At 38.7% G+C, this 24,057-nt stretch overlaps 1 protein-coding gene across 3 annotated transcripts in view; it reads left to right on the forward strand.

Moving 5' to 3' along the window:
- Window positions 1-24,057, forward strand: part of LOC103228813 (signal recognition particle subunit SRP54) — a 97,414-nt gene that overhangs the window by 9,270 nt on the left and 64,087 nt on the right. For all 3 annotated transcript variants that reach the window (XM_037983888.2, XM_073010926.1, XM_007986469.3), the window contains 11 exons: window positions 966-1,076; window positions 3,804-3,895; window positions 5,177-5,261; window positions 12,717-12,821; window positions 13,854-13,920; window positions 14,001-14,058; window positions 16,732-16,882; window positions 18,546-18,694; window positions 19,002-19,102; window positions 19,935-20,021; window positions 23,846-23,919. In XM_037983888.2, the coding sequence (XP_037839816.1) occupies window positions 999-1,076; window positions 3,804-3,895; window positions 5,177-5,261; window positions 12,717-12,821; window positions 13,854-13,920; window positions 14,001-14,058; window positions 16,732-16,882; window positions 18,546-18,694; window positions 19,002-19,102; window positions 19,935-20,021; window positions 23,846-23,919 (1,047 nt within the window). In that variant the 5' untranslated portion in view covers window positions 966-998. The remainder of the gene's footprint in view (window positions 1-965; window positions 1,077-3,803; window positions 3,896-5,176; window positions 5,262-12,716; window positions 12,822-13,853; window positions 13,921-14,000; window positions 14,059-16,731; window positions 16,883-18,545; window positions 18,695-19,001; window positions 19,103-19,934; window positions 20,022-23,845; window positions 23,920-24,057) is intronic.

Raw genomic sequence — 24,057 nt, forward strand, 5'->3', positions numbered from 1 at the left:
GTGACTATTTTTTGGAAAAACCAGGATTAGAATTTTATTTTCAATTCCTCATCCAGGGTTTTTTCTAGTAATTCTTATTAATAATAAATGATAACTTAAATCGTTATCTTATGTTAGAGTTTTCCTGGAATCAGAAACAGGTTTAAAATAGGAAGAGAACCAGCCTTGGCAGTATAGTGAGACCGCGTCTCTACAAATAATAAAAATTAGCTGGGCATGGTGGCAGGCATCTGTGGTCCCAGCTACTTGGGAGGCTAAGGCAAGAGGATTGCCTGCTCCCAGGAAGTTGAGGCTGCAGTCAGCTGCGATCACACCACTGGACTCCAGCTTGGGTGACAGTGAGTAAGACCATGTCTCAAAAAAAAAAAAAAAGAGTAAAATAATATACCTCTTTCCTTTGTGGTTAGAAGAATAAAATGAAATAATGTATGTGGAATCACTTAGTACAGTGCTTTAATATAGCTAATAGCTCAACAGTTGCTTTTTTGTACTAGAAAAGTTATTAAAACTTTTTTCTTTTTTTTTTTTTTTGCTTGGGAGCAAGAATCAAAATAGTTTGCAGAGTCCTTTAATGTAGGAAATTAGGCAATATTCCTGGAGATTTCACCTTATTTTCTCTTTTAATTTAAAAATGTGCATGATACATAGTTCAGTATAAGTATTGTGCCAAAAAAAGAACACATTTAATGTGAGTTTGTCATTATTTCCTCAAAGTATATTATTTGACATGTTGAATTTGCTGATTCATATGCAAGATTCCAATTAAGTATTTGAATATAAGGCATCATAACCAAGTGGCAGTTTTATCTTTATGACATGACTGTATTTAAGCACAGGTTGAGGCTATGGAAGGTGAAATTACAGTATCTAAACACTAGAGTGATTTGAACTGAAATACTCTTTAGAACTCTTCAGTCATGGGAAATGAAATTGATTATTTTCATTTAATTTTTTTTCCTCTCCAGAGTTCTTCGTAAGTACATCTTAAAGCTGTCAAGATGGTTCTAGCAGACCTTGGAAGAAAAATAACATCAGCATTACGCTCGTTGAGTAATGCCACCATTATCAATGAAGAGGTATGTAAAATATTGTATGAAAAATACATATGATTGTATATTATCACTAGCATTGGGAAGATGGCTTATTAATAATCTCTGTATTTATATGTATTTTGATGTAGACTTAATACTTGTAGACAGAAACCTAGAAGTGGATTCAGTAAGTAGTGTTTTATTGAGAAATTAACTACAACTTCAAATTTACTTCAACTTTCTATAAAGAATTTTCCAAAAAAAATCCAAAACAAAACTGACCTTAGCTTACATGTAAAAATGACATATTTTATCATTTGAAAGTGTCTTAAATCTGGAACTGTACTTTTGTTTTCTCTGTTGATAAAGACCTAAAATTTCATTACCCTGCTTCTTTCTTCTTGGCTAGGCCTGTGTTTATCTGTCCTTTTCTTTGTGACTTTTATTTAGCAGTTTTGTAAAAGGCTAGCATTTCCATCTTGTCTGTTTTGATTCACTTTCTTTGAAATCTTCAGTTTTTTGGAGATTTTTGTAAGCCACTCCTTAGATCATATTAAAATACTTTTCTTCCTGGCTATATTGTTTTAAGATATTTCTTTGTTCCATTTGTCTCCCACAGATTGTATCTTAATGGTTTATTAATTGAAAAAGATGACTATGGTTCACAAGTATACTTTATATTTTGTATTAACAATGGGAAAGTACTGAATTTGGTGTTAGAAGGCATTGTTTAGAGTCCCACTGTAGCTATTTAGTAGCTGTACGATATAAATTTGGGCAACTCAACTTCAGATTCCTTAGTGTGTAAAATAGGAAAATAGCATTTACCATAGAAAATAGTTTTAAGTATCAAATGAACTTTCTAACTTGGAGGTTAGAAAACTAATTCTTACGTAGAATTTGTTCTCAACACTAAGCTAATGGAATTAAATAATTTTGAGACCATCTTAGAGATCATTTAGTTCAGCCTCTTATTTAACAGAAACAGAAAGTCAGTTTCATGTGATTATTTATTTGGAAGAACCAGGATTAGAACCTTTTTTTCCCTAATTCCTCATACAGAGCTTTTTCTCATACTTCTTATTAAATAATAAATCACAACTTCAATCATTTTTGGTCTTGTATTTCAGAATAAATAAAACAACTTTCCAAACAGTTTTCCCTGTTGGGTAGCCGTTATGTTCTTTGTGTTTATAGCAGAAAGGAAAGGAAACCGGGGGAGGAGTTCTTGGTGGGAAGTAGAGTAACAGCTGTTGCTTAAATTGGCAGCTTCTCTGTTCTTGATACTGTGCTGCTAGCTAATTAACAAGGAGAAAGCCCTCTAGTGAAAGATCAGTTCCAGTTTTATCAGACTCCTTTAATGAGGGATAGAGAAAACTGATAAGCCTCTCCTTGTAGGGCATACAAAGTGAGGTGAAGGGGAGAGTTCATTCAACAAATAATTGAGGGCCTATGTTTTTGCAGACATTTTTGCTGGCACCAGAGATACAGTGGTGAACAAAATAGACTAAAATTCCTACCCTCATAGAGCTTACATTCTAGTGTGTGAGCACTTTATATACATGAGTGGCTAAAGCCTCATCTTTTCTTAAGACTTCTAATTTTATGACCTTTTAACTACAGTGCCTTGCAATTCAACAAACATATGATGATAATAAGTTATTAATAGAGGCTAGTCTCCTTTCCAGCTGTATTCTGCTGCTCTAAGTAAAAGTGACAAGACTGGCTAACTTTCTTCTGTCACATTTACTTCCACAGTTGTCCAGTTTTTAAGAAAAGCAAATATTAAGCTGGGCGTGGTGGCTTACACCTGTAATCCTAGCACTCTGGGAGACTGAGGTGGGTGGATCACCTGAGGTCAGGAGTTTGAGACCAACCTGGCCGACATAGTGAAACTCTGTCTCTCCTAAAAATATAAAAAATTAGCTGGGCGTGATGGCAGGCGCCTGTAATCCCAGCTACTAGGGAGGCTGAGGCAGGAGATTCGCTTGAATCCGGGAGGTGGAGGTTGCAGTGAGCCGAGATCATGCCATTGCATTCTAGCCTATGCAACAATAGTGAAACTCCGTTTCAAAAAAAAAGAAAAAAAGAAAAGCAAATATTGTGACTGTATACCAATACGTAATAACAACAGGAGCTCTTCAGTAACTTAGAAAACATCAAAGGCAACATCTATTTGTAGAAACTTTTTTTGGCTTGAATATTGTCTTTATTATTATTACTTTGTATGTGTGGTTTTTTTGTTTGTTTTTGTTTTTGTTCTTTTTTTGTTTTGAGACAAAGTCTTACTCTGTCGCCCAGGCTGGAGTGCAGTGGCACTATCTTGGTTCACTGCAGCCTCAGCCTCCAGAGTAACTGGGATTACAGACACATGCCACCATGCCCAGCTAATTTTTGTATTTTTAGTAGAGATGGAGTTTCGCCATGTTGGCCAGGCTGGTCTTGAACTCCTGACCTCAAGTGATCTGCCCACCTCGGCCTCCCAAAGTATTGGGTTTACAGGCGTGAGCCACCATGCCCGGCCTATACTTACTTTTACGTAGGAATAAAATTGTGGTAATTAATACTTGGGTGTGTAAAACTAAATGGGGTTTCTTATTTTGACAAAATGACTTACATTTAATAAAATTATCTCTTCAGAACTAACTGAAAAACCCAGTATTGTGGTATTATTTTATTAAGCTGTGGTTATATAATTGATCAACCATTGTTTTTATGGAACTTAAATTATACATTGGGTACTTTAAATTTCATTTATTTCTTTATTTTCAGGTATTGAATGCTATGCTAAAAGAAGTCTGTACCGCTTTGTTGGAAGCAGATGTTAATATTAAACTAGTGAAGCAACTGAGAGAAAATGTTAAGTAAGTTAAATTAATCAGGTAAAAAACAGGCACAGTTAAGTTTAGTTTACAGGAAAGAAGTGCTAACTAGAAGTGTTTGCTATATCAGGAATCATTTCTGCTCTGCAGCACTGGAAAAGTGCTGTGTGGGAGCTCATATGTTCAGCGAGAGCATGTGTAGTAAGTTTCCATAATGATAGTTCAAAGAATAAACTACATGTGGTTTTCATTTAAATACATTTTTTTTTCTATTTTACTAGTCTTTTATTTGGATGGATTTAATTAAATACTGTGTAGTATTTTAATATATAAAGCCTTTTAACAATTCAGGTTCTTCATAGAAAAGTACTGCCATTTTATTCTTTTTAGGCTTAAGATGATATTAACCGTTATTGGAGAGCTGTATTCTCTTTCGTTCTCCTTTTGGTTTCTCTGTTTCATATTTGAATGAGAAATTAATGTATGTGGTCTCAGTTGTCATATTCATTGGGAGAGGCACTGAGTTGGCAGGACACACAGAACAATACAGGTAGCTGAGTTAACTGCTTGAATCTTATCCCTTATCATGCTTTAGATATTTCTTCTTGTGTTGTTAGACTGAGATTAGCTGTGGGACTACCAGCATTTAAGCATTTAGAAATAGAGAAAGTAGCCGGGCGTGGTGGCTCACGCCTGTAATCCCAGCACTTTGGGAGGCTGAGGCGGGAGGAACATGAGGTCAGGAGATGGAGACCATCCTGGCCAACATGGTGAAACCCCGTCTCTACTAAAAATACAAAAAATTAGCCGGGCATGGTGGCATACGCCTGTAAACCCAGCTACTCAGGAGGCTGAGGCAGGAAAATTGCTTGAGCTTGGGAGACAGGTTGCAGTGAGCCGAGATCATGCCACTGCACTCTGGCCTGGAGGACAGAGCGAGACTCTGTCTCAGAAAAGAAAAAAAAAAAAAAAAAAAAAAAAAGAAGAAATAGAGAAAGTAGTCCTGATTTCTGTTGTAAAGATATGTAAAATATATAAGCTGCAAGCAAAGTAAATAAAACTAGTTCTTTGTGGTGATATTAGGACAAATTTATACTTTCAGGTGTAATCCTTGAAAACCAAAGTCTTTTGTCTAATACTTCATGGCTGAAACTCTATGATATAGACTTACGAATCTATAGTAATTACATGCATGTTAATTGGAAGACTATTAATATGAATGACTGAATAGTCGTACATTCTTTGGAGCAGAAGCTTTTGTTTCTTAGAGTTTCTTAACTGATTTTCTCCTCCCCATCCCAATCACCAACCACCATCATAAAGGTCTGCTATTGATCTTGAAGAGATGGCATCTGGTCTTAACAAAAGAAAAATGATTCAGCATGCTGTATTTAAAGAACTTGTGAAGGTAAAAGTATATGAAGATTGTGCTGTGATTCTATACTCGGTGGATAAAAATACATTAGCACTACACATATTTCAGAATATTTTTAACGTCTTTATGGAATATTCATCTGTATTAACATATTAATGAAAGGATTATTAAGTTTTCTGAGGAACCTTTTTTTTTTTTTTTTCTTTGAGAAGGAGTTTCACTCTCGTTGCCCAGGCTGGAGTGCAATGACGTGATCTTGGTTCACCGCAACCTCCGCCTCCCGGGTTCAAGTGATTCTCCTGCCTCAGCCTCCGGAGTAGCTGGGATTACAGGCATGCACCACCACGCCTGGCTAATTTTGTATTTTTGGTAGAGACAGGGTTTCTCTATGTTGGTCAGCCTGGTCTTGAACTCCCGACCTCAGGTGATCTGCTCGCCTTGGCCTCCCAAAGTACTGGGATTACAGGTATAAGCCACTGCACCTGGTCAGGACCTATTTTTATTGTAGACTTTACTGAATATACAGTATTCTGAGTGCAGATAAGACGGCTAGTACTATTCCTGCAAAAAATGCCAAAACCAAGATGCGATGAGTGAAATTTCACTACAGATTGGTTGATGAAAGGGCCTAAGTTTTTCTTCTTTCACTATCGTGTTTTGCCTAGTGATGGTCCTGCTTTTATATGGCAAAGTCACACATAGCAAATATTCTTTTTTACACTGTTCATTGTGTAAGGAATTCCCTTTGCAAAGACCAAGTATCCCAATTCTTGCCTAGATTATGAGCAATTTTGAATTAGTGAAAGTTTTATTTTTAAGTAGTAAATATTGCTGGTTGCCCCTGCCTCATCTTATTGCTGATCATGCAAATTATGGTGAAGATCTTAGAGCTTAAAATATATATATATGGCTCAGTTGTGGAAGAAAAAAAGAAAGGAGCTGTTAAAAAAATTATTTTAGTCCAGGCACAGTGGCTCATGCCTGTAATCACAGTGCTTTGGGAGGCGGAGGTGGGAGGATTCCTTGAGGCCAGGAGTTTGAGACCAACCTGGGCAATGCAGTGAGAACCAGTCTCTACAAAAAAAAAAAAAAAAAAAAAAAAAGGTAAAAATAACTGGTGCAGGCTGGGTGCAGTGGCTCACATCTGTAATCCCAGCACTTTGGGAGGCTGAGGTGGGTGAATCACCGAAGGTCAGGAGTTCGAGACCAGTCTGACCAACATGGTGTAATCCCATCTCTACTAAAAATACAAAAATTAGCTGGGCATGGTGGTGCACATCTGTAGTCCCAGCTACTGAGGAGGCTGAGGCAGGAGGATTGGTTGAGCCCCAGAGTTCAGGGGTGCAGTAAGCCATGATTGTGCCACTGCACTCCAGACTTGGGGAGAGGGTGAGACCCTGTCTTAAGAAAAAAACAAAAAAAAATTTTTTTAGAGCAATAGATGGCTACTAGTTCTACAATCATTTCCCCCTCCACATTGTATGAATATTTTCTTTCTTTTTTTTTTTGAGTCTCCCTCTGTCACTGAGGCTGAAGTGCAATGGCATGATCTCTGCTCACTGCAACCTCTGCCTGCCGGGTTCAAGCAGTTCTCCTGTCTCAGCCTCCCGAGTAGCTGGGACTATATAGGTGCACACCACCACACCCAACTAATTTTTGTATTTTTAGTACAAACAAGTTTTCACATCTTGGCCAGTCTGACCTCGAACACCTGACCTCAAGTAATCCACCTGCCTTAGCCTCCCAAAGTGCTGGGATTACAGGCGTGAGCCACCATGCCTGGCCTGAATATATTTACTGTTTTGGTACCAACTGCACTGATAGGATTTTGAAAAAGTTGTGTATCTCAGACGAGTATGTAATTTTCATTTACTCCACTAGACTAATTAATTAAAAAAAGAAAAAAAAGAAATTCAGACCTAAAAGAGGTCAGAATTTATCCTGTTCATACTTACCAGTTTGCAATTGAGAAAACTGAGCTAGTTAGTGGCAGACCCAGGTATGATCTCCAAACTCCTTGTGTAAGACTCTTCATTTCCTGATTGCTTTTCACTTAGTGTCTGAGGTCAGCACAGTGTGAGTGGAATTTTTTCTTTTTTTTTTTTCTTTTTTTTGAGATGGAGTCTTGCTCTGTTGCCAGGCTGAAGTGCAGTGGCGTGATCTTGGCTCGCTGCAACCTCTGCCTCCCAGGTTCAAGCAGTTCTCCTGCCTCAGTCTCCCAAGTAGCTGGGATTACAGTCGTGCGCCACCTTGCCCAGCTAATTTTTTTTTTTTTTTGTATTTTTAGTAGAGACGGGGTTTCACCATTTTGGCCAGGATGGTCTCGATCTCCTGACCTAGTGATCCACCCACCTCGGCCTCCCAAAGTGCTGGGATTACAAGCATGAGCCACCGTACCTGGCCTTTTTTTTTTTTTTTTTTTTTTTTTTAAGAGCTAGTCTGACTCTGTTACCCAGGCTGGAGTGCAGTGGTGCAATCATGGCTCACTGTAGCCTCAACCTCTTGGGCTCAAACAATCCTCCTGCCTCAGTGCCCCCCAAGTAGCTGGACTACAGATACATGCCACCATGCCCAGCTAGTTTTTGCATTTTTTGTAGAGACAAGGTTTTGCCATGTTGCCCTAGCTGGTCTGGATCTTCCGAACTCAAGTGATCCACCTGCCTTGGCTTCCCAAAGTGTTAGGATTGCAGGTGTCAGCCACTGTGCCTGGCCGGAAATTTTTATTGTTAGGGGCTCATAACTATAGGCAATTCTGGAGCATCAAGTGCTTTATTAAGAAGCATTTATTGAGTACCTACTTAATTTCAGGAAGTATGCCAAATGCTGCTGACAGCAGAGATAAATAAAACTGGTCCTTATACACAGATGCTATGGTCTAGAGCAATGGTGTACAAAACAAGGTCAAAATTATTTTCATAATACTAAGACACTATTTGACTTTTGTACTATGTTGACATTTGCACTGAAAACAATGGTAGGTAAAACTCCCTAGTATGAATCAAGGCAGTGGCACCATACGATACTAGTAGTTTCTGGACTCTTTATTTATTTATTTTTTTACAGACAGAGTCCCTGTCATTCAAGGGTAGAGTACAGTGGCATGATCAGAGCTCACTGTGGCCTCAAATTCATGGGCTCAAGCGGTCTTCTCTCCTCAGCTTCCAGAGAAGCTAGGACCAACGGCATGCACCACTGTGTTTTTTTGTTTGTTTGTTTTGAGACAGGGTCCTACTCTGTTGCCCAGGCTGGAGTGCAGTGGTGTGATCATGGCTTGCTGCAGCCTCATCCTCCCTGGGCTCAGGTGATCCCTACACCTGAGCCTCCCTAGTAGCTGGGACTACTACTCTTTGAGCCCAGGAGTTTGAGACCAGCCTGAGCAACATGATGAAACCCCATCACTACGAAAAATACAAAAATTAGCTGGGAACGGTGGCTTACACCTGTAAACTCAGTTACTCGGGAGGGTAAGTTGAATCTGGGAGGTGGAGGTTACAGTGAGCTGAGATCACGCCACTGCACTTCAGCCTGGGCAACAGAGCGAGACCTGTCTTAAAAAAAAAAAAAGCCACCAGGCACAGTGGTGCATGCCTGTAATTCCAGCACTTTGGGAGGCCGAGGCGGGTGGATCACCTGAGGTTGGGAGTTGGAGACCAGCCTGACCAACATGGTGAAACCCCGTCTTGACTAAATAAAAAAAGTTAGCCGTGTGTAGTGCCACGTGCCTGTAATCCTAGCTACTTGGGAGGCTGAGGCAGGAGAATGGCTTGAACCTGGGAGGCAGAGGTTGCAGTGAGCTGAGATCACGCCATTGCACTCCAGCCTAGGCCACAAGAGCGAAACTCCATCTAAAATAAAAATAAAATGGACTTGTGTCTATCGTCTATCTCCGTCATGAGTTTGACAGTATCCCACTACTTACTTTTCTGATGACAGTCACTATTGATATTAATGAATGAAATTTTTTGATTATGTATAGTGAAATATGTCAGTGAAGAGAGATCTGCCTAACTCAGTGAACCAATGTTTTGTGAATAACTAGCACATGATATTACAAGATCATGTACCAGTATAAGATTCATTTAAAATGCAAGATGGAATCACAGATTTTAATGTAACAGAGTATAAAAGTTTATATGGTTTTAGATTATACATTACAGCTAACCTTTACAAACTACCATGATTATAAAGAAGCTCTGAGACCAAGAAGTTGAAAATAGCTGTTCTCAAGAGTGGGAGAAAGAGAAGACAAATTTATTAAATTATTTAGTAAAACATATATGTTCCAAATAATGGGTCCATAGAGAGCTGGGAGATTTTGCCATGACATGTAGAAAATGGAGGTGAATGTGGAGCAGCATCAGTGTACTGAAAGGATCTATGAGGAAGGGAATTGGATTTATGTTTAAGACAGATTTTGCCTGTTTCAGAAGTTTGCCTAAGGGGAGGTTGATGCTTAGGAAAGGTATGAGAAAATGTATTTTTCTCTCTTCTCTATCTCATGGCTTTCCTTGAAATTCAGGTATAATATGGATTATGTAATTTTTATGGTTGGCTTGGCAGACTTTCTCTCAAAGGTTTAGACTTTGTGGACCACGTGATTTCTGTTGCAACTACTCAGCTCTGCTGTTGTGGCACAAAAGCAGCAAATGGGTCAGGCACAGTGGCTTATACCTGTAATCTCAGCACTTCAGGAGGCCAAGGCTGGAGGATTGCTTGAGGCCAAGAGTTCAAAAGCAGTCTGGGCAACATAGCAATACTCCGTCTCTACAAACAAATACTAAAATTAGTCAGATATCATGGCACATGCCTGTAGTTCCAGCTACTCACGAGGCTGAGATGGTAGGGTTGCTTGGGCCCAAGAATTCGAGACTCCAGTGAGCCATGATTGTACCACTGCACTCTAGCTTGGGTTACAGAGTGAGACCGTGTCTCAAAAAAAAAAAAACAAAAAAAGTAGTAAATGAATGGGCATGGCTGTATTAGATTGAAATTTTTTTCAATGTAATAACTAGAAATGTAATAACTTTATAGGCTGTTGCCCAGGCCAGAGTACAGTGGCCTGATAATAGCTCATTGCAGTCTCAAACTCCTGGGCTCAAGCCATCTTCCTGCCTCAGCCTCCTGATTAGCTGGGACCACAGGTGCATGCCATCACACCTGGCCAATTCTTTAAATTAGTAGGGACAAGATCTTTTTTTTTTTTGAGACAGAGTCTCGCTCTGTCACCCAGGCTGGAGTGCAGTGGCCAGATCTCAGCTGACTGCAAGCTCCGCCTCCCGGGTTTATGCCATTCTCCTGCCTCAGCCTCCCGAATGGCTGGGACTACAGGCGCCCGCCACCTCGCCCGGCTAGTTTTTTGTGTTTTTTTAGTAGAGATGGGGTTTCACCGTGTTAGCCAGGATGGTCTCGATCTCCTGACCTTGTGATCCGCCCATCTCGGCCTCCCAAGGTGCTGGGATTACAGGCTTGAGCCACCGCGCCCGGCCGGGACAAGATCTTACTATGCTGCCCAAGCTGGTCTCAAACTCCTGGTCTCAAGCAATCTTCCTCCTTTGGCCCCCAGAAAGGGCCGGGATTATAGGCATGAGCCACCACACCCAGCCTCCATTGAAACTTTATTTGCACATAGTTTACCAACCCCTGATCTGGGACATTAACTATTATGGATTTATTATTATATCATACATTTCAAGTTCCAAATGACTGACTCCCACGTGAATTACTTTTTAAATGTCCCATGCTTTTTTTTTTTTTTTTTGAGACGGAGTCTCACTCTGTCGCCCAGGCTGAAGCACAGTGGCCGGATCTCAGCTCACTGCAAACTTCGCCTCCCGGGTTCACGCCATTCTCCTGCCTCAGCCTCCTGAGTAGCTGGGACTACAGGCGCCCGCCACCTCGCCCGGCTAGTTTTTTGTATTTTTTTAGTAGAGACGGAGTTTCACCGGGTTAGCCAGGATGGTCTCGATCTCCTGACCTCATGATCCGCCCGTCTCGGCCTCCCAAAGTGCTGGGATTACAGGCTTGAGCCACCGCGCCCGGCCTGTCCCATGCTTTTTTTTTTGAGATGGAGTCTTGCTCTGTTGCCCAGGCTGGAGTGCAGTGGTGCAATCTCAGCTCACTTCAAGCTCCGCCTCCTAGGTTCATGCCATTCTCCTGCCTCAGCTTCCTGAGTAGCTGGGACTACAGGTGCCCACCACCACACCCAGCTAATTTTTTGTATTTTTAGTAGAGATGGGGTTTCACCGTGTTAGCCAGGATAGTCTCGATCTCCTGACCTCATGATTCGCCCACTTCGGCCTCCCAAAGTGCTGGGATTACAGGCGTGAGCCATCGTGCTCAGCCCTAAATGTCCCATGCTTTTTTAATTTGGAGACTGTCCCTATATGAACCTCAGTTTTCCACTGACTGTCATTTTAAAGTTGGTGATTTTTTTTTACTAGCCCTCTAAATGTAGTAACTTTGCAGTAAATATTTGGCATTGGAGAATTTACAGTTTGACCTTGAAAATCTTTCACATATAATCTGTAATTTTGTTAAGTAAATATTTGTCACATTGAATATAAACGTTAGCACTCTTGAGTATGGCATCCGCTAGCCACGTGGTTATTGAGCATTTGTAATGTGGCTAGTCCAAACTGAGATGTGTTTTACATATAAAATACACACCAGATTTTCAGACTTTGTATGGGAAAATAAATGTAAAAATCTCATTAAATTTTTAGTATAGATTACATATGAAAATGATAATTTTTTAGATGTATTGGGATAGATATTAAATTTAATATCACCTGTTTTTACTTTTTAAATGTCAGTACTGGAAATTTTAAAGTTCATATGTAGCCTTCACATACATTTTTGTATTACATTTCTGTAGTGCTGATGTAGATTCCTCCTGTGGCTTAAACTTGGTTTTTACATTTTATTTTATACTCCAGCTTGTTCTAAAAAATGTTGTGAGATCTTTACCTCTGAATTGATTTGGGGTATATACTTGATTATGACTTGTTAAATTCATGTTCTTAAATTTTACTGTCTATACAAAGGAGAACAGTTATATTAGAATAGCGTATGGTAGCTTTTATATGAAAATGCCCTTATTTATATAATTTAAAAGTTGTGGCAGCACGGTGTCTCACGCCTGAAATCCCAGGACTCTGAGGCTGAGACAGAAGGATTGCTTGAACCCAGAGGTTGGAGACCAGCCTGGGCAACATGGCAAGACCCTCTCTCTACAAAAAAAAATGTTTTAATTAACTAGATGTGGTGGCGTGTACCTGTAGTCCCAGTTACTTGGGAGGCTGAAGTGGGAGCATCATTTGAGCCCAGGAGATCGAGGCTGCAGTGAGCTCTGATTATGCCACTGCACTCCAGCCTGGGTGACAGAGTGCGACCCTATCTCAAAAAAGGAAAAAAATGTTGTGGGGAAGGGGTTTTGAATTTAAATGTATGTTAACCTGATTTTATTTTTAATTTATTTTTGGTATTTAGCTTGTAGACCCTGGAGTTAAGGCATGGACACCCACTAAAGGAAAACAAAATGTGATTATGTTTGTTGGATTGCAAGGGAGTGGTAAAACAACAACATGTTCAAAGGTAAATTGAACTTAATTTAAAAAGAAGCCATATGGAAGATAGGTTTGTATAAATCAAGTTTTGTACTTAATGTAAAAATATATTATAAAGCCTGGCTTTATACTATTGAAATGTATATTTTATTAATTATAATTAATTAGAATATATTAATATATAATATGTTATATATATTTTATTAAAATATATTTGTGATATATTAAAATATACTATAATATATTAAAATATCTTATAAAGCCAGGCTTTATAATATTGTTGCTTTATAATTTTGTGTTACTTGATGTATGTTTTTAAATAATTTTTTGTAGGATAAGAGAAGAGATCCTCATACTTATTTCTTTTTTGTAAGAAGGTAGACATCTGTAACTATGCTATTTTATTAAAAAAAGACCATTCCTATCCTTTCAGGAAGTGAGTGTATTATTTTTGGAGAAGAGAACATGGAATTTACTTTATCCTCTATAGCTCAGGACTCCTTTTTCAAGTTCCTACCCAGCATACTATAGATCTTCATTTTGCATATCCTTATACAATGTTTTTTTAGATAGAGTCTTACTTTGTTGCCCAAGCTAGAGTGCAGTGGCATGCGAACATAGCTCACTATAGCCTTGACAACTCTTTATGCTAATTTTTAATTCGGTTTACCACTCCTTTTTCCCGAATTGGGTGTCTCAACAATATTATGGGATTTTTCCACAAGCTTCATATATGTTATAGTTTGAGGGGGAAAAAGAGAAAAGGATGATTTTTAGATCATTTTGTTGTTGTTTGTTTTTAATTAACGTTAATAGTAGTTAACATTTTTTACTATGATCATTTGCTACTTGATCATTTTATATTTGAATGCTGCTGCATGACAATTAGAATATAAAACTTTGTAGGAAATTTGCCATATTCAAAAATCTTTAATAATCAGGAGAATTATACGCAGTTTTATTTTACTCCTTAGGTAAATAATAAGGAAAAACAGAAGAAATTATATGTATAATATGTTATATTTTATGATATTATATTTTTAAATCTTTTCTCACCCAGTTAGCGTATTATTACCAGAGGAAAGGTTGGAAGACCTGTTTAATATGTGCAGACACATTCAGAGCAGGTAATGTCTTGAAATTTGAAAATTGTTTTCTTTAATTTTTATTTTCAAGTTTGAGGATTCATGAACTCTTTATCTTCTAGGGGCTTTTGACCAACTAAAACAGAATGCTACCAAAGCAAGAATTCCATTTTATGGAAGGTAGGTTACTGTTTTTTATTTTAACACTTATATGCCTCCTCTAGTCTGTCAGCTTTTTTTTTTTTTTTTTTTTTTGAGACAGAGTCTCCCTCTGTTACCCAGGTTGGAGTACAATGGTGTGATCTTGGCTCATCGCAGCCTCCACCTCCTGGGTTCAAGCAACTCTCCTGTCTCAGCTTCCTGAGTAACTGGGATTACAGATGCCCACCACCACACCCGACTAAGTTTTTGCATTTTTAGTAGAGACAGGGTTTCGCCATGTTGGCCAGGCTGGTCACTCCTGACCTCAGGTGATCTGCCTGCCTTGGCCTCCCAAAGTGCTGGGATTACAGGCATGAGCCACCACGCCTAACCATGCCCTGCTAATTTTTTTTTAAACTTTTTGTAAAGACCCTGTCTTTACAAAAGATCCTATGTTGCCCAGGCTAGTCCTGAGCTCCTGGACTCAAATGATCCTTCCACCTCAGCCTCCCAAAGGGCTGGGATTACAGGCTTGAGCCACTGTACGCAGCCATACACATATTCTTATTAAGTATATTTCTACCTGAGTTTTTGGTGGTGGTTCTTAATTTAGGGGAAAAACTTTTTTTTGTAACATTATATGTCTTTATTTGATAGTAGTGATCTGCATATAAAAAGTTGCCACTAATCAGAAGAATGCAAATTAAAATATCTAATTTCTTGATTTTTCAAGTTGACAAAGATTGTATTAGGGATTGTGAAAATGTAGTGAAATAGGGATGACATTAAACTGTTATGGAGGAGGTTTGCCTCATAAAAGTGAAAAGCCTTAAATGGTCATACCATTTGTTCTAAATTCAACTTATAAGAGTGCTCAAAGAAGAAACATTTACCAATTATATTGGCTGTATTTTTAATATCAAGAAATTAGAAAAACTGCCATGCACAGTGGCTCGTATATATAATCCCAGCACTTTGGGAGGCTGAGATGGGAGGATCACTTGAGCCCAGAAGTTGGACACCAGCCTGAGCAACATAACAAGACCTCATCCCTAGAAAAAATAAATTAAAAAAATTTTTAGGCCGGGCACGGTGGGGTTATGCTTGTAACCCCAGCAGTTTGGAGGCTGAGGCAGGTGGATTATAAAGTCAGGAGTTCGAGACCAGCCTGGCCAACACAGTGAAACCCTGTCTCTACTAAAAATACAGAAATTAGCTGGGTGTGTTGGTGGGTGCTTGTAATCCCAGCTATTTGGGAGGCTGAGGCAGAAGAATCGCTTGAAACTGGGAGGCAGAGGTTGCAGTGAGCCGAGATCGCGCCACTGCACTTCAGCCTGGGTGACAGAGCTAGACACCGTTTCAACAACAAAAAAAATTTTTTTAGGCCAGGCGCGGTGGCTCACACCTGTAATCCTCGCACTTTGGGAGGCTTAGGTGGGTGGATCACCTGAGGTCGGGAGTTCAAGACTAGCCTGACCAACATGGAGAAAGCCCATTTCTACTAAAAATACAAGATTAGCTGGATGTGGTGGCGCATGCCTGTAATCCCAGCTACTCAGGAGGCTGAGACCAGAGAATCGCTTGAACCTGGGAAGCAGAGGTTGTGGTGAGCTGAGATCGCACCATTGCACCCCACCCCGGGCAACGAGCAAAACTCCGCCTCAAAATAAATAAATAAACACATTTAAAAAAGAAATTGGAGGCCAGGTGTGATGGCTCATGCATGTGATCCCAGCATTTTGGGAGGCCAAGGCAGGCAGATCATGAGGTCAGAAGTTTGAGAACAGCCTGACCAACATGGTAAAACCCCATCTTTACTGAAAATACAAAAATTAGCTGACCTGGTGGCAGGCGTCTGTAATCCTAGCTACTTGAGAGGCTGAGGCAGGAGAATCGCTTGAACCCAAGAGGCAGAAGTGGCAGTGAGCCGAGATCTCGCCACTGTACTCCAGCCTGGGCGACAGAGTGAAACTTTGTCTCAAAAAAAAAAGAAAAAGAAAAGAAATGGGAAAAACGTCAAATGTCTAATAGGAGGGCATTATTTAATAAGCAATATAGCCATCTGATAGAATGCTGTATAACCTCAAAGTTATGTTTTACAGAAATATTTTTTCCTTTTTCCCCCTGTGTTATTTTTAAAGAGACATGGTCTTGCTCTGTTGCCCAAGTTGGAGTGCAGTTGCTTGATCATAAGCTCACTGCAGCCTTAAACTCATGGACTCAAGTCGTCCTCCTGCTTCAGTCTCCCAAGTGGCTGGGACTACAGGTGCATTCCACTATACCAACTAGATTTTTTTTTTTTTTTTGGTAGAGTGGAATCTCACTATATTGCTCAGGCTTGTTACAAGAATATCTGCTGGTTTCATAAAATGCTTCCAAATGGATATTAAATGGAAAAATGTGTGAAACACTGTGAACATGAATTCAATTATTAAATAAAATATAAAAAATAAATTTGAAGGAGACACAGTTCATTCAGAAAAGACGTGCGATAGAATCATACTGGGTTTTGGAATTGGAAAATTGGATAATGCTTCATGCTTTTTTAGAAGTAGATTTTGTATTTAATACTTTATAGATTTTCTTCTTCTAAATTGAAATTGGGGTCATTTTGGCTTTTTCAAAATAGATTAAAGGTAAACTAACAATTTCTGAATTAGTAATATTTGGAAGTTTTGCCGTTTTGTTAAATCATTTGTCCATGTTATATAGCTATACAGAAATGGATCCTGTTATCATTGCTTCTGAAGGAGTAGAGAAATTTAAAAATGAAAATTTTGAAATTATTATTGTTGATACAAGTGGCCGCCATAAACAAGAAGACTCTTTATTTGAAGAAATGCTTCAAGTTGCTAATGCTATAGTAAGTAGCTTTCAATGTAAAAACACTAGGACTTTGGTTAATTATAAAACCGGGTTGAATATATGACCAATATAATTTGTTTTGGGCACCTATATCTGTGTGGTAGTGACTTAATTTCGTCATTTTTGCTCTCTGTTAAATATAAACTTTTCATAAGTTTGAAAAAATAATTTCGTTTCTCACTTAATCATCCTATTAGTATGCATAAGAAAACGTTTAAAAATTAGTAATTAGGCTGGGTGCAGTGGCTCACATCTATAATCCCAGCACTTTGGGAGGCTAAGTCGGATGGATCACAAGGCCAGGAGTTCGAGATCAGCCTGGCCAACATGGTGAAACCCCATCTCTATTAAAAATACAAAAATTATCTGGGCGTGGTGGCGGGTGCCTGTAATCCCAGCTACCTGGGAGCTGAGATAGGAGAATCGCTTGAACCCAGGAGGCAGAGGTTGCAGTGAGCTGAGATCATGCCATTGCACTCCAACCTGGGCAACAAGAACAAAACTCCATCTCAAAAAAAAAAAAATTAGTAATTAGCCTTTCATGTCTGATGAATTTCCTTTTTAAAAATTCAGTTGGAAATACTTAGGTGAATTTTGAGAATTTTCCAAAATGAAGTTTAAAAAAGTATTATCATTTTTTGTCTCTTTAAAAGTGTGATGGAAATAATTTGGGGGAGGAGAAGCAGTTTATAGATATCTGCAGCATATATTATTTAGGAACCCATGTCTTGGCATTGGAGTATTAGCAGTAATTCTTTGGTTTGTGGTTAATGCTAATAAGTTTCTTTTTATTTATGTTGTTATTTTGACCAAGTTGAGCAGATCTAAGGGAAATAGCCTCAAGTGTGTTTTATCCATTTTGTTTTCAGTATACACTCTTCTGCTTTGATTTGCCTTTGCACTTTTTTTGCCTAGAATGCCATTCTTTCAAATCTTTGCATAACTTTTTCCTTTTTATTCAGGTCTCAGCTCAAACATTAGGTCCAGAGAGGCCTTCCCTGACTGCCCTACTAGAAGATGCCTCCCATACTTCAAAACTGATACTCTGTATCCCATTTTAGTTGTTATACATCTGAAATGTTTATCTATTTATTATCTATGTCCTCTGACTAGAATGCAGGTTTCTTAGGACAAATATTTTCTCATTTACCTTTTTGTTCTCAGGACCTAGATGGTACTCAATAATACATAGTACTTCAACAAATATTTATGGATTGAATAATTATTTATATTGTAAATATTGTGGGGTTTTTTTTTGTTTGTTTGTTTTTCTTGAGATGGAGTTTCACTCTTGTCGCCCAGGCTGGAGTGCAGTGGCATGATCTCAACTGACTACAACCTCTGCCTCCCGGGTTTAAGTGATTCTCCTGCCTGAGCCTCTCATGTAGCTGGGATTACAGGGGCTTGCCACCACGCCTGGCTAATTTTTGTATGCTAATTTTTGTATTTTTAGTAGAGACAGGGTTTTCACCACGTTGGCCAGGCTGGTCTTGAACTCCACCTCTGGTGATCCACCCGGCTCAGCCTCCCAAAGCACTGAGCTTACAGACATGAGCCACTGCGCCTGGCTCTAAATATTGTTTTGTAGCTTCTAATGATGACATTTGCTTAGGGTCAATAAAAATCTTTTCTAAAGTATCTTTTCTATTTAAATTTTCTAGCAACCTGATAACATTGTTTATGTGATGGATGCCTCCATTGGGCAGGCTTGTGAAGCCCAGGCTAAGGCTTTTAAAGATAAAGTAGATGTAGCCTCAGTAATAGTGACAAAACTTGATGGCCATGCAAAAGGAGGTGGTGCGCTCAGTGCGTAAGTATCATTGATACTGTTGTCCTCTGTCTTGGGATTGTATGGGGAAGAGTATGTGTTTATAGCTTTCATATTGATGATTTAAAATATGTTTCAATAGTGAGCCTAATATGGTTTGTAATGGAAGTTTAAATAGAAATAATTTTGGAGCCCGTCTGATATAGTTCTATTACAACTTGTGAAATGAAACTTGAGTTTTGTACCTTTGTCTAATTAGCTTTGGAGGCGGATTCACTTCAAATATCAGATCTGCTGGAAATTTGTGGGGCTCTTTTGAGGTTATTTTATATTTTCTTTTTTTTTCCAGAGTCGCTGCCACAAAAAGTCCAATTATTTTCATTGGTACAGGGGAGCATATAGATGACTTTGAACCTTTCAAAACACAACCTTTTATTAGCAAACTTCTTGGTATGTACAGTGGTGGTGATGTCAAATCTCCAAGAAATACAATGTATCTTTAGGACAAAATAGGATTTTAATTCTGTCCTCACTAATTTAAGAACATCAGTTCCTTCTATGACTTACTTTCCTTACCTGTAAAATAGAGATAATGCTTATCTGCTTTCTGTGGTGAAAGTGGTAAAATGAGGTGCCTAGTAGAAAGTTCTTTGGAAAAGTTTTAGAGCACAATACAAAAACAAGTGGTTTTAATAATAGTAGATGTAAGGGCAATAATACTTTGGCAATGTCTCAAGGTGGTATAGTTAGAGAGCATGGAATTTGGAGTTAAACCCTGGGCTACAGTCCCTGCTTTGCAACTTGTTTGTTGCTACTTAACTTTTTTTTTTTTTTTAAAGATGGAGTTTCGCTCTTGTCACCCATGCTGGAGTGCAATGGCGGGATCTCAGTTCACTGCAACTTCTACCTTCCGGGTTCAAGCGATTTTTCTGCCTCAGCCTCCCAAGTGACTGGGATTACAGGCGTGCACCACCAGGTCCAGCTAATTTTTTTTATTTTTAGTAGAGACGGGGTTTCACCATGTTGGCCACGCTAGTCTCGAACTCCTGACCTCAGGTGACCCACCCACCTCGGCCTCCCAAACTGCTGGGATTACAGGCATGAGCCACCGTGCCTGGCCATGCCACTTAACTTTCTTAGCTTTGGTTTTCTCATTTGTGTAGTGTAGTAAGAATACCTATCATAATAACCTCACAAGGTTATTATGTATGTGAGTGTGTTTTGTGTAATGTAAAGCAGGGTATAGTATTAGTTGTTAATTTTTCTTTTTTGCATCTTATAGGTATGGGCGACATTGAAGGACTGATAGATAAAGTCAACGAGTTGAAGTTGGATGACAATGAAGCACTTATAGAGAAGTTGAAACATGGTATATGAGTGACAAAAAAGCACTTCATCTCAGATGTCTTCCATTGACTTTTTTTAATAAAGTTACTATTAAGTTGTTTGAAATATAATATTTATTAGAGTCAGATCTTCTACTGCTTATTATTTTAGATGATTTATATGCAAATCATTTAAAATCTAGGTGCCTGAGCAGTTACAGAATTCAGTGTTTTTATTTTCTTTATTGTATCAAGGCTTTCACTAGGTTCCTTGAAATGTATGTTTGTTTGTTTGTTTTTTGAGATGGAGTCTCACTCTGTTATCCAGGCTGGAGTGCAGTGGTGCAATCTTGGCTCGCTGCCAACTCTGCCTCCTGGGTTCAAGTGATTCTCCTGCCTCAGCCTCCTGAGGAGCTGAGATTACAGGCACGTACCACCAGGCCTGGCTAATTTTTGTATTTTTAGTAGAGATGAGGTTTTGCCATGTTGGCCAGGCTGGTCTTGAACTGCTGACCTGAGGTGATCCGCCCACCTCGGCCTCCCAAAGTTCTGGGATTACAGGTGTGAGCCACTGTGCTTGGCTGGTTCCTTGAAGTTAAACAGGTTAAAAGTAAGTTAGAACACAAGGATGAAATTAAATATACCACATTTTCTTTACCTCACATGAAAGACCCCTCCTGTAGGGAAGGATATTACTCGATTAGGAGCTCAGGTTCTTAAATAATAACATACCAGTGTTTGTATCTCTGATCTATTATTCAGCTGTATAACTTTTTGAAATTACTTAGCCTCAATTTTGTCATCTGTAAAAAGTACATAATACTAACTACTTCATATGGTTGTGAAGACTGCATTCGCTGATGCATGTACAATGTCTGGCACATCATAAACACTCTGTGTATATTATTCTTGACCATTCCAGTTGTTCTAAAAATAATCTTTAATTACCATAGCAACTATTCGCCTCTTTGCTTCTTCTCACTCATCTTACCAGATAATTGTGCCTTTACCTTTCTCTTAAATGCTGGTGTTTCTCAGGGATCATTCTAAGTCATCTTTCTCAGGCGCTTCAGACTCATGTATCTGTGTTTACTAGACCTTTCTTGGATGTTTCACAGACATCTCAAATTCAGCATATCCTTATTCCCATCCCAACCTCTCACCTCGTTGTCTCATCAATGAATATTAACATCATTTATATTGTTGCCAGAGTCAGAAACTTGGGTGTCATTATTATTTCTTCCTCACTCTGCCCACTCCTTTCTCCATCAGTTAACTAGTCCTAGTGTTCCTACCTCCTAAATATCTCCATTCCATCCCCTTCTCTTTAGCTGCTCTACAACTATGCTAGTTCATCTCTTTCCTAGATCTTCTTATTGTAAGTCTTTCAACAGATCTTCCAGCTTCCTGTACTCTTCCCCTTTGATGTATTTTTTCATACTACAGCCCAAAATAATCTTTCAAAACTGCAAATCTGATCCCATTACTGCTCTTCTTAAAATTCTTTAATGGCTTTCTATTGCCCTTATAAAGTTTTTAACTGATTTTATGATCTAGCTCACATCTTCCATGTTGTGTTTTAGCACTGTTGTTCTTAGTATTCTGTGTGTCAGCTATGCTGGACTTCTTTTAGTTTCTCAAATGTACATTCCTGTCTCACATCTGGGCTGTTGCCTTTGCTTGTCCCTCTATCTCTCTTCTTACCTCTGCCATCATCTCTGGCCAAGGTGGCTAACTGCCTCTTATACTTCAGATTTCTCCTTAAATGTCCTTCTTCAGGAACATTTCACCTGAACCCTAGACTGAGTTGGAACCTTCTGACAGATGTTTCTATTGCTTCCTACAATTAATTTTTGTATTATTCACCACAATTATTTGATGTCTGTTTTTCCTGCTTGATGGTGAAGGTAGAGGTCATAGCTGTGTTATTCATCTTTTATGTTCACAGTACCTAGCACAGTGTCTGGCACATAGTAGGCCTTCAGTAACTATTGAATGAATGAATTTATACTTCGTTGCCTGTTTCTTTGCCTCTTTTTTCCTTTTCTTTTCTTTATTTTGGCACAGAGTTTCACTCTTGTCGCCCAGTCTGGAGTGCATTGGCACAATGTCAGCTCACTGCAACCTCCACCTCCCAGTTTGAAGCAATTCTGCCTCAGCCTCCCCAGTAGCTGGGACTACAGGCGTGCACCACCACGCCTGGCTAATTTTGATATTTTTAGTAGAGATGGGGTTTCACCATGTTGGCCAGGCTAATCTCGAACTCCTGGCCTCAGGTGATCTGCCCACCTCGGCCTTCCAAAGTGCTGGGATTACAGGCATGAGCCACCATGCCTGGCCACTCCTTCCTTTTTCTATCTTGAATAATCCTACCACTGTTTCTGCTAGCAGTACAAAGCTGGGTGTATATTCCTATTCTGTTTCCTTTCTTACTCCTGACTCTCCTGAAGTCTTTTGTTTCTGTTCCTAATATTCTACTCATTCTGAGATCTCCAAGGGTCTCCTAATTTACACATGTAGTGACCTTTCTTGTTTTCCTTGGTTCCGAATATTTAAGTGTTTTCTGCCTTTTCTCTTTTCTTACTCTTAAGTTCTATGTCTGTAGATTTCTTATATTATCCTAGCTTTAATTATCACTTCTGTATAAATGGCCAAATATGTATTTCAACCTTAATCCTCTCTTCCACTGTTTAATTCTGTGTTTCTAGTTGCCTGCTGTAACGTTTCTTTTAAGATATTGTACTGTTACTTCAAATTCAGAATGCCTGAATCAAATACCTTTTCTCTTTTTATCTTTAGGACATAAATAGAAAATACTTTCTCTTTTGGCTTGTTCCATCCCTGTTTTTAAAGCTTAGATTAATATACATACAATGAAATGCTCAAATCCTAAGGATATCTTTCTTTTTTTAACAAATGCACAGTAACCCACACCCAATCAAGAAACAGAACATTTCCATTACTCTAAAAGGTTTGCTTATGCCCTTTCCCAGTAATACTTCATATTATAGAAGTCCTGGTCTATGCATGGTGGCTCATACTATAATCCCAGTGCTTTAGGAGGCCAAGGTGGGAGGATCATTTGAGACCAGGAGTTTGAGACCAGCCTAGGCAACATGGTGAGACCCATATCTCTTAGAAAAATCCAGTGGCATGCATCCATAGTCCTAACTACTCTGGAGACTGAGGCGGGGGGGTCACTTGAGCTCAGGAGTTTGAGGCTACCAGTGAGTTATGACTGTACCACTGCAATCCAGTTTCGGTGATAGAGCACAACCCTCTTAAAAAAATAAAGAAATTCTGAATATATCCTTTTTTTTCCAATCTCTTTTCTCTAAGCGTATTTTGATATTCGTTCATGTAGTCATACTTATCTATAGTTTGTTCTTTTTATTACTGAATAGTATTTTTTCCACAGGTATCCATTTTCCTGTTCATAGATCCCTAAGCTATTTAAGAAACTCCAAACAATCTTCTAAAGTGTTTTGCTATTCTGTCACCAACAATATATGGCAGTTCTTTATGGTCCACATCCTCTTTAACTTTTGATATTGTCAACCTTTAAAATTTTACTCATCCTAGTAGGGATAGTTTATGTGCCTTGTTTTCAGGTTTCTTGTGTGTTTGTATATGTGTTTTCTCAGATAGAATGTTAGCTTCTCTAGGATAGGACCTGTCTATGTGTCTATATATTCTCCCTAGCATTCATCCTGTCATCTTGCACATGGTAACTGCTTGGTGAATATTTATTGATTGTATATTTTATAAGTATGCTTCAAGGTGAATTCATGATTAAGGATGAAATTAGTTTTGTTGAATGGAAATGTACATACTGTAATATATCCAAATTATTTATATTGTATTTCAGGTCAGTTTACGTTGCGAGACATGTATGAGCAATTTCAAAATATCATGAAAATGGGCCCCTTCAGTCAGATCTTGGTTAGTTATCCTTAAAAGTTTATACCTTCTTTTGTTTTTATTAAATTTTCTAAGAATAGATATACTTGCTTTAATTATTTTTACATTTGGGTAAAAATAGGTATCTTAAGACTTAGTGTCAATATTAAACCTAATAGT

The sequence above is a fragment of the Chlorocebus sabaeus genome, chromosome 24 (assembly GCF_047675955.1).
Source record: "Chlorocebus sabaeus isolate Y175 chromosome 24, mChlSab1.0.hap1, whole genome shotgun sequence".
NCBI lineage: Eukaryota > Metazoa > Chordata > Mammalia > Primates > Cercopithecidae > Chlorocebus > Chlorocebus sabaeus.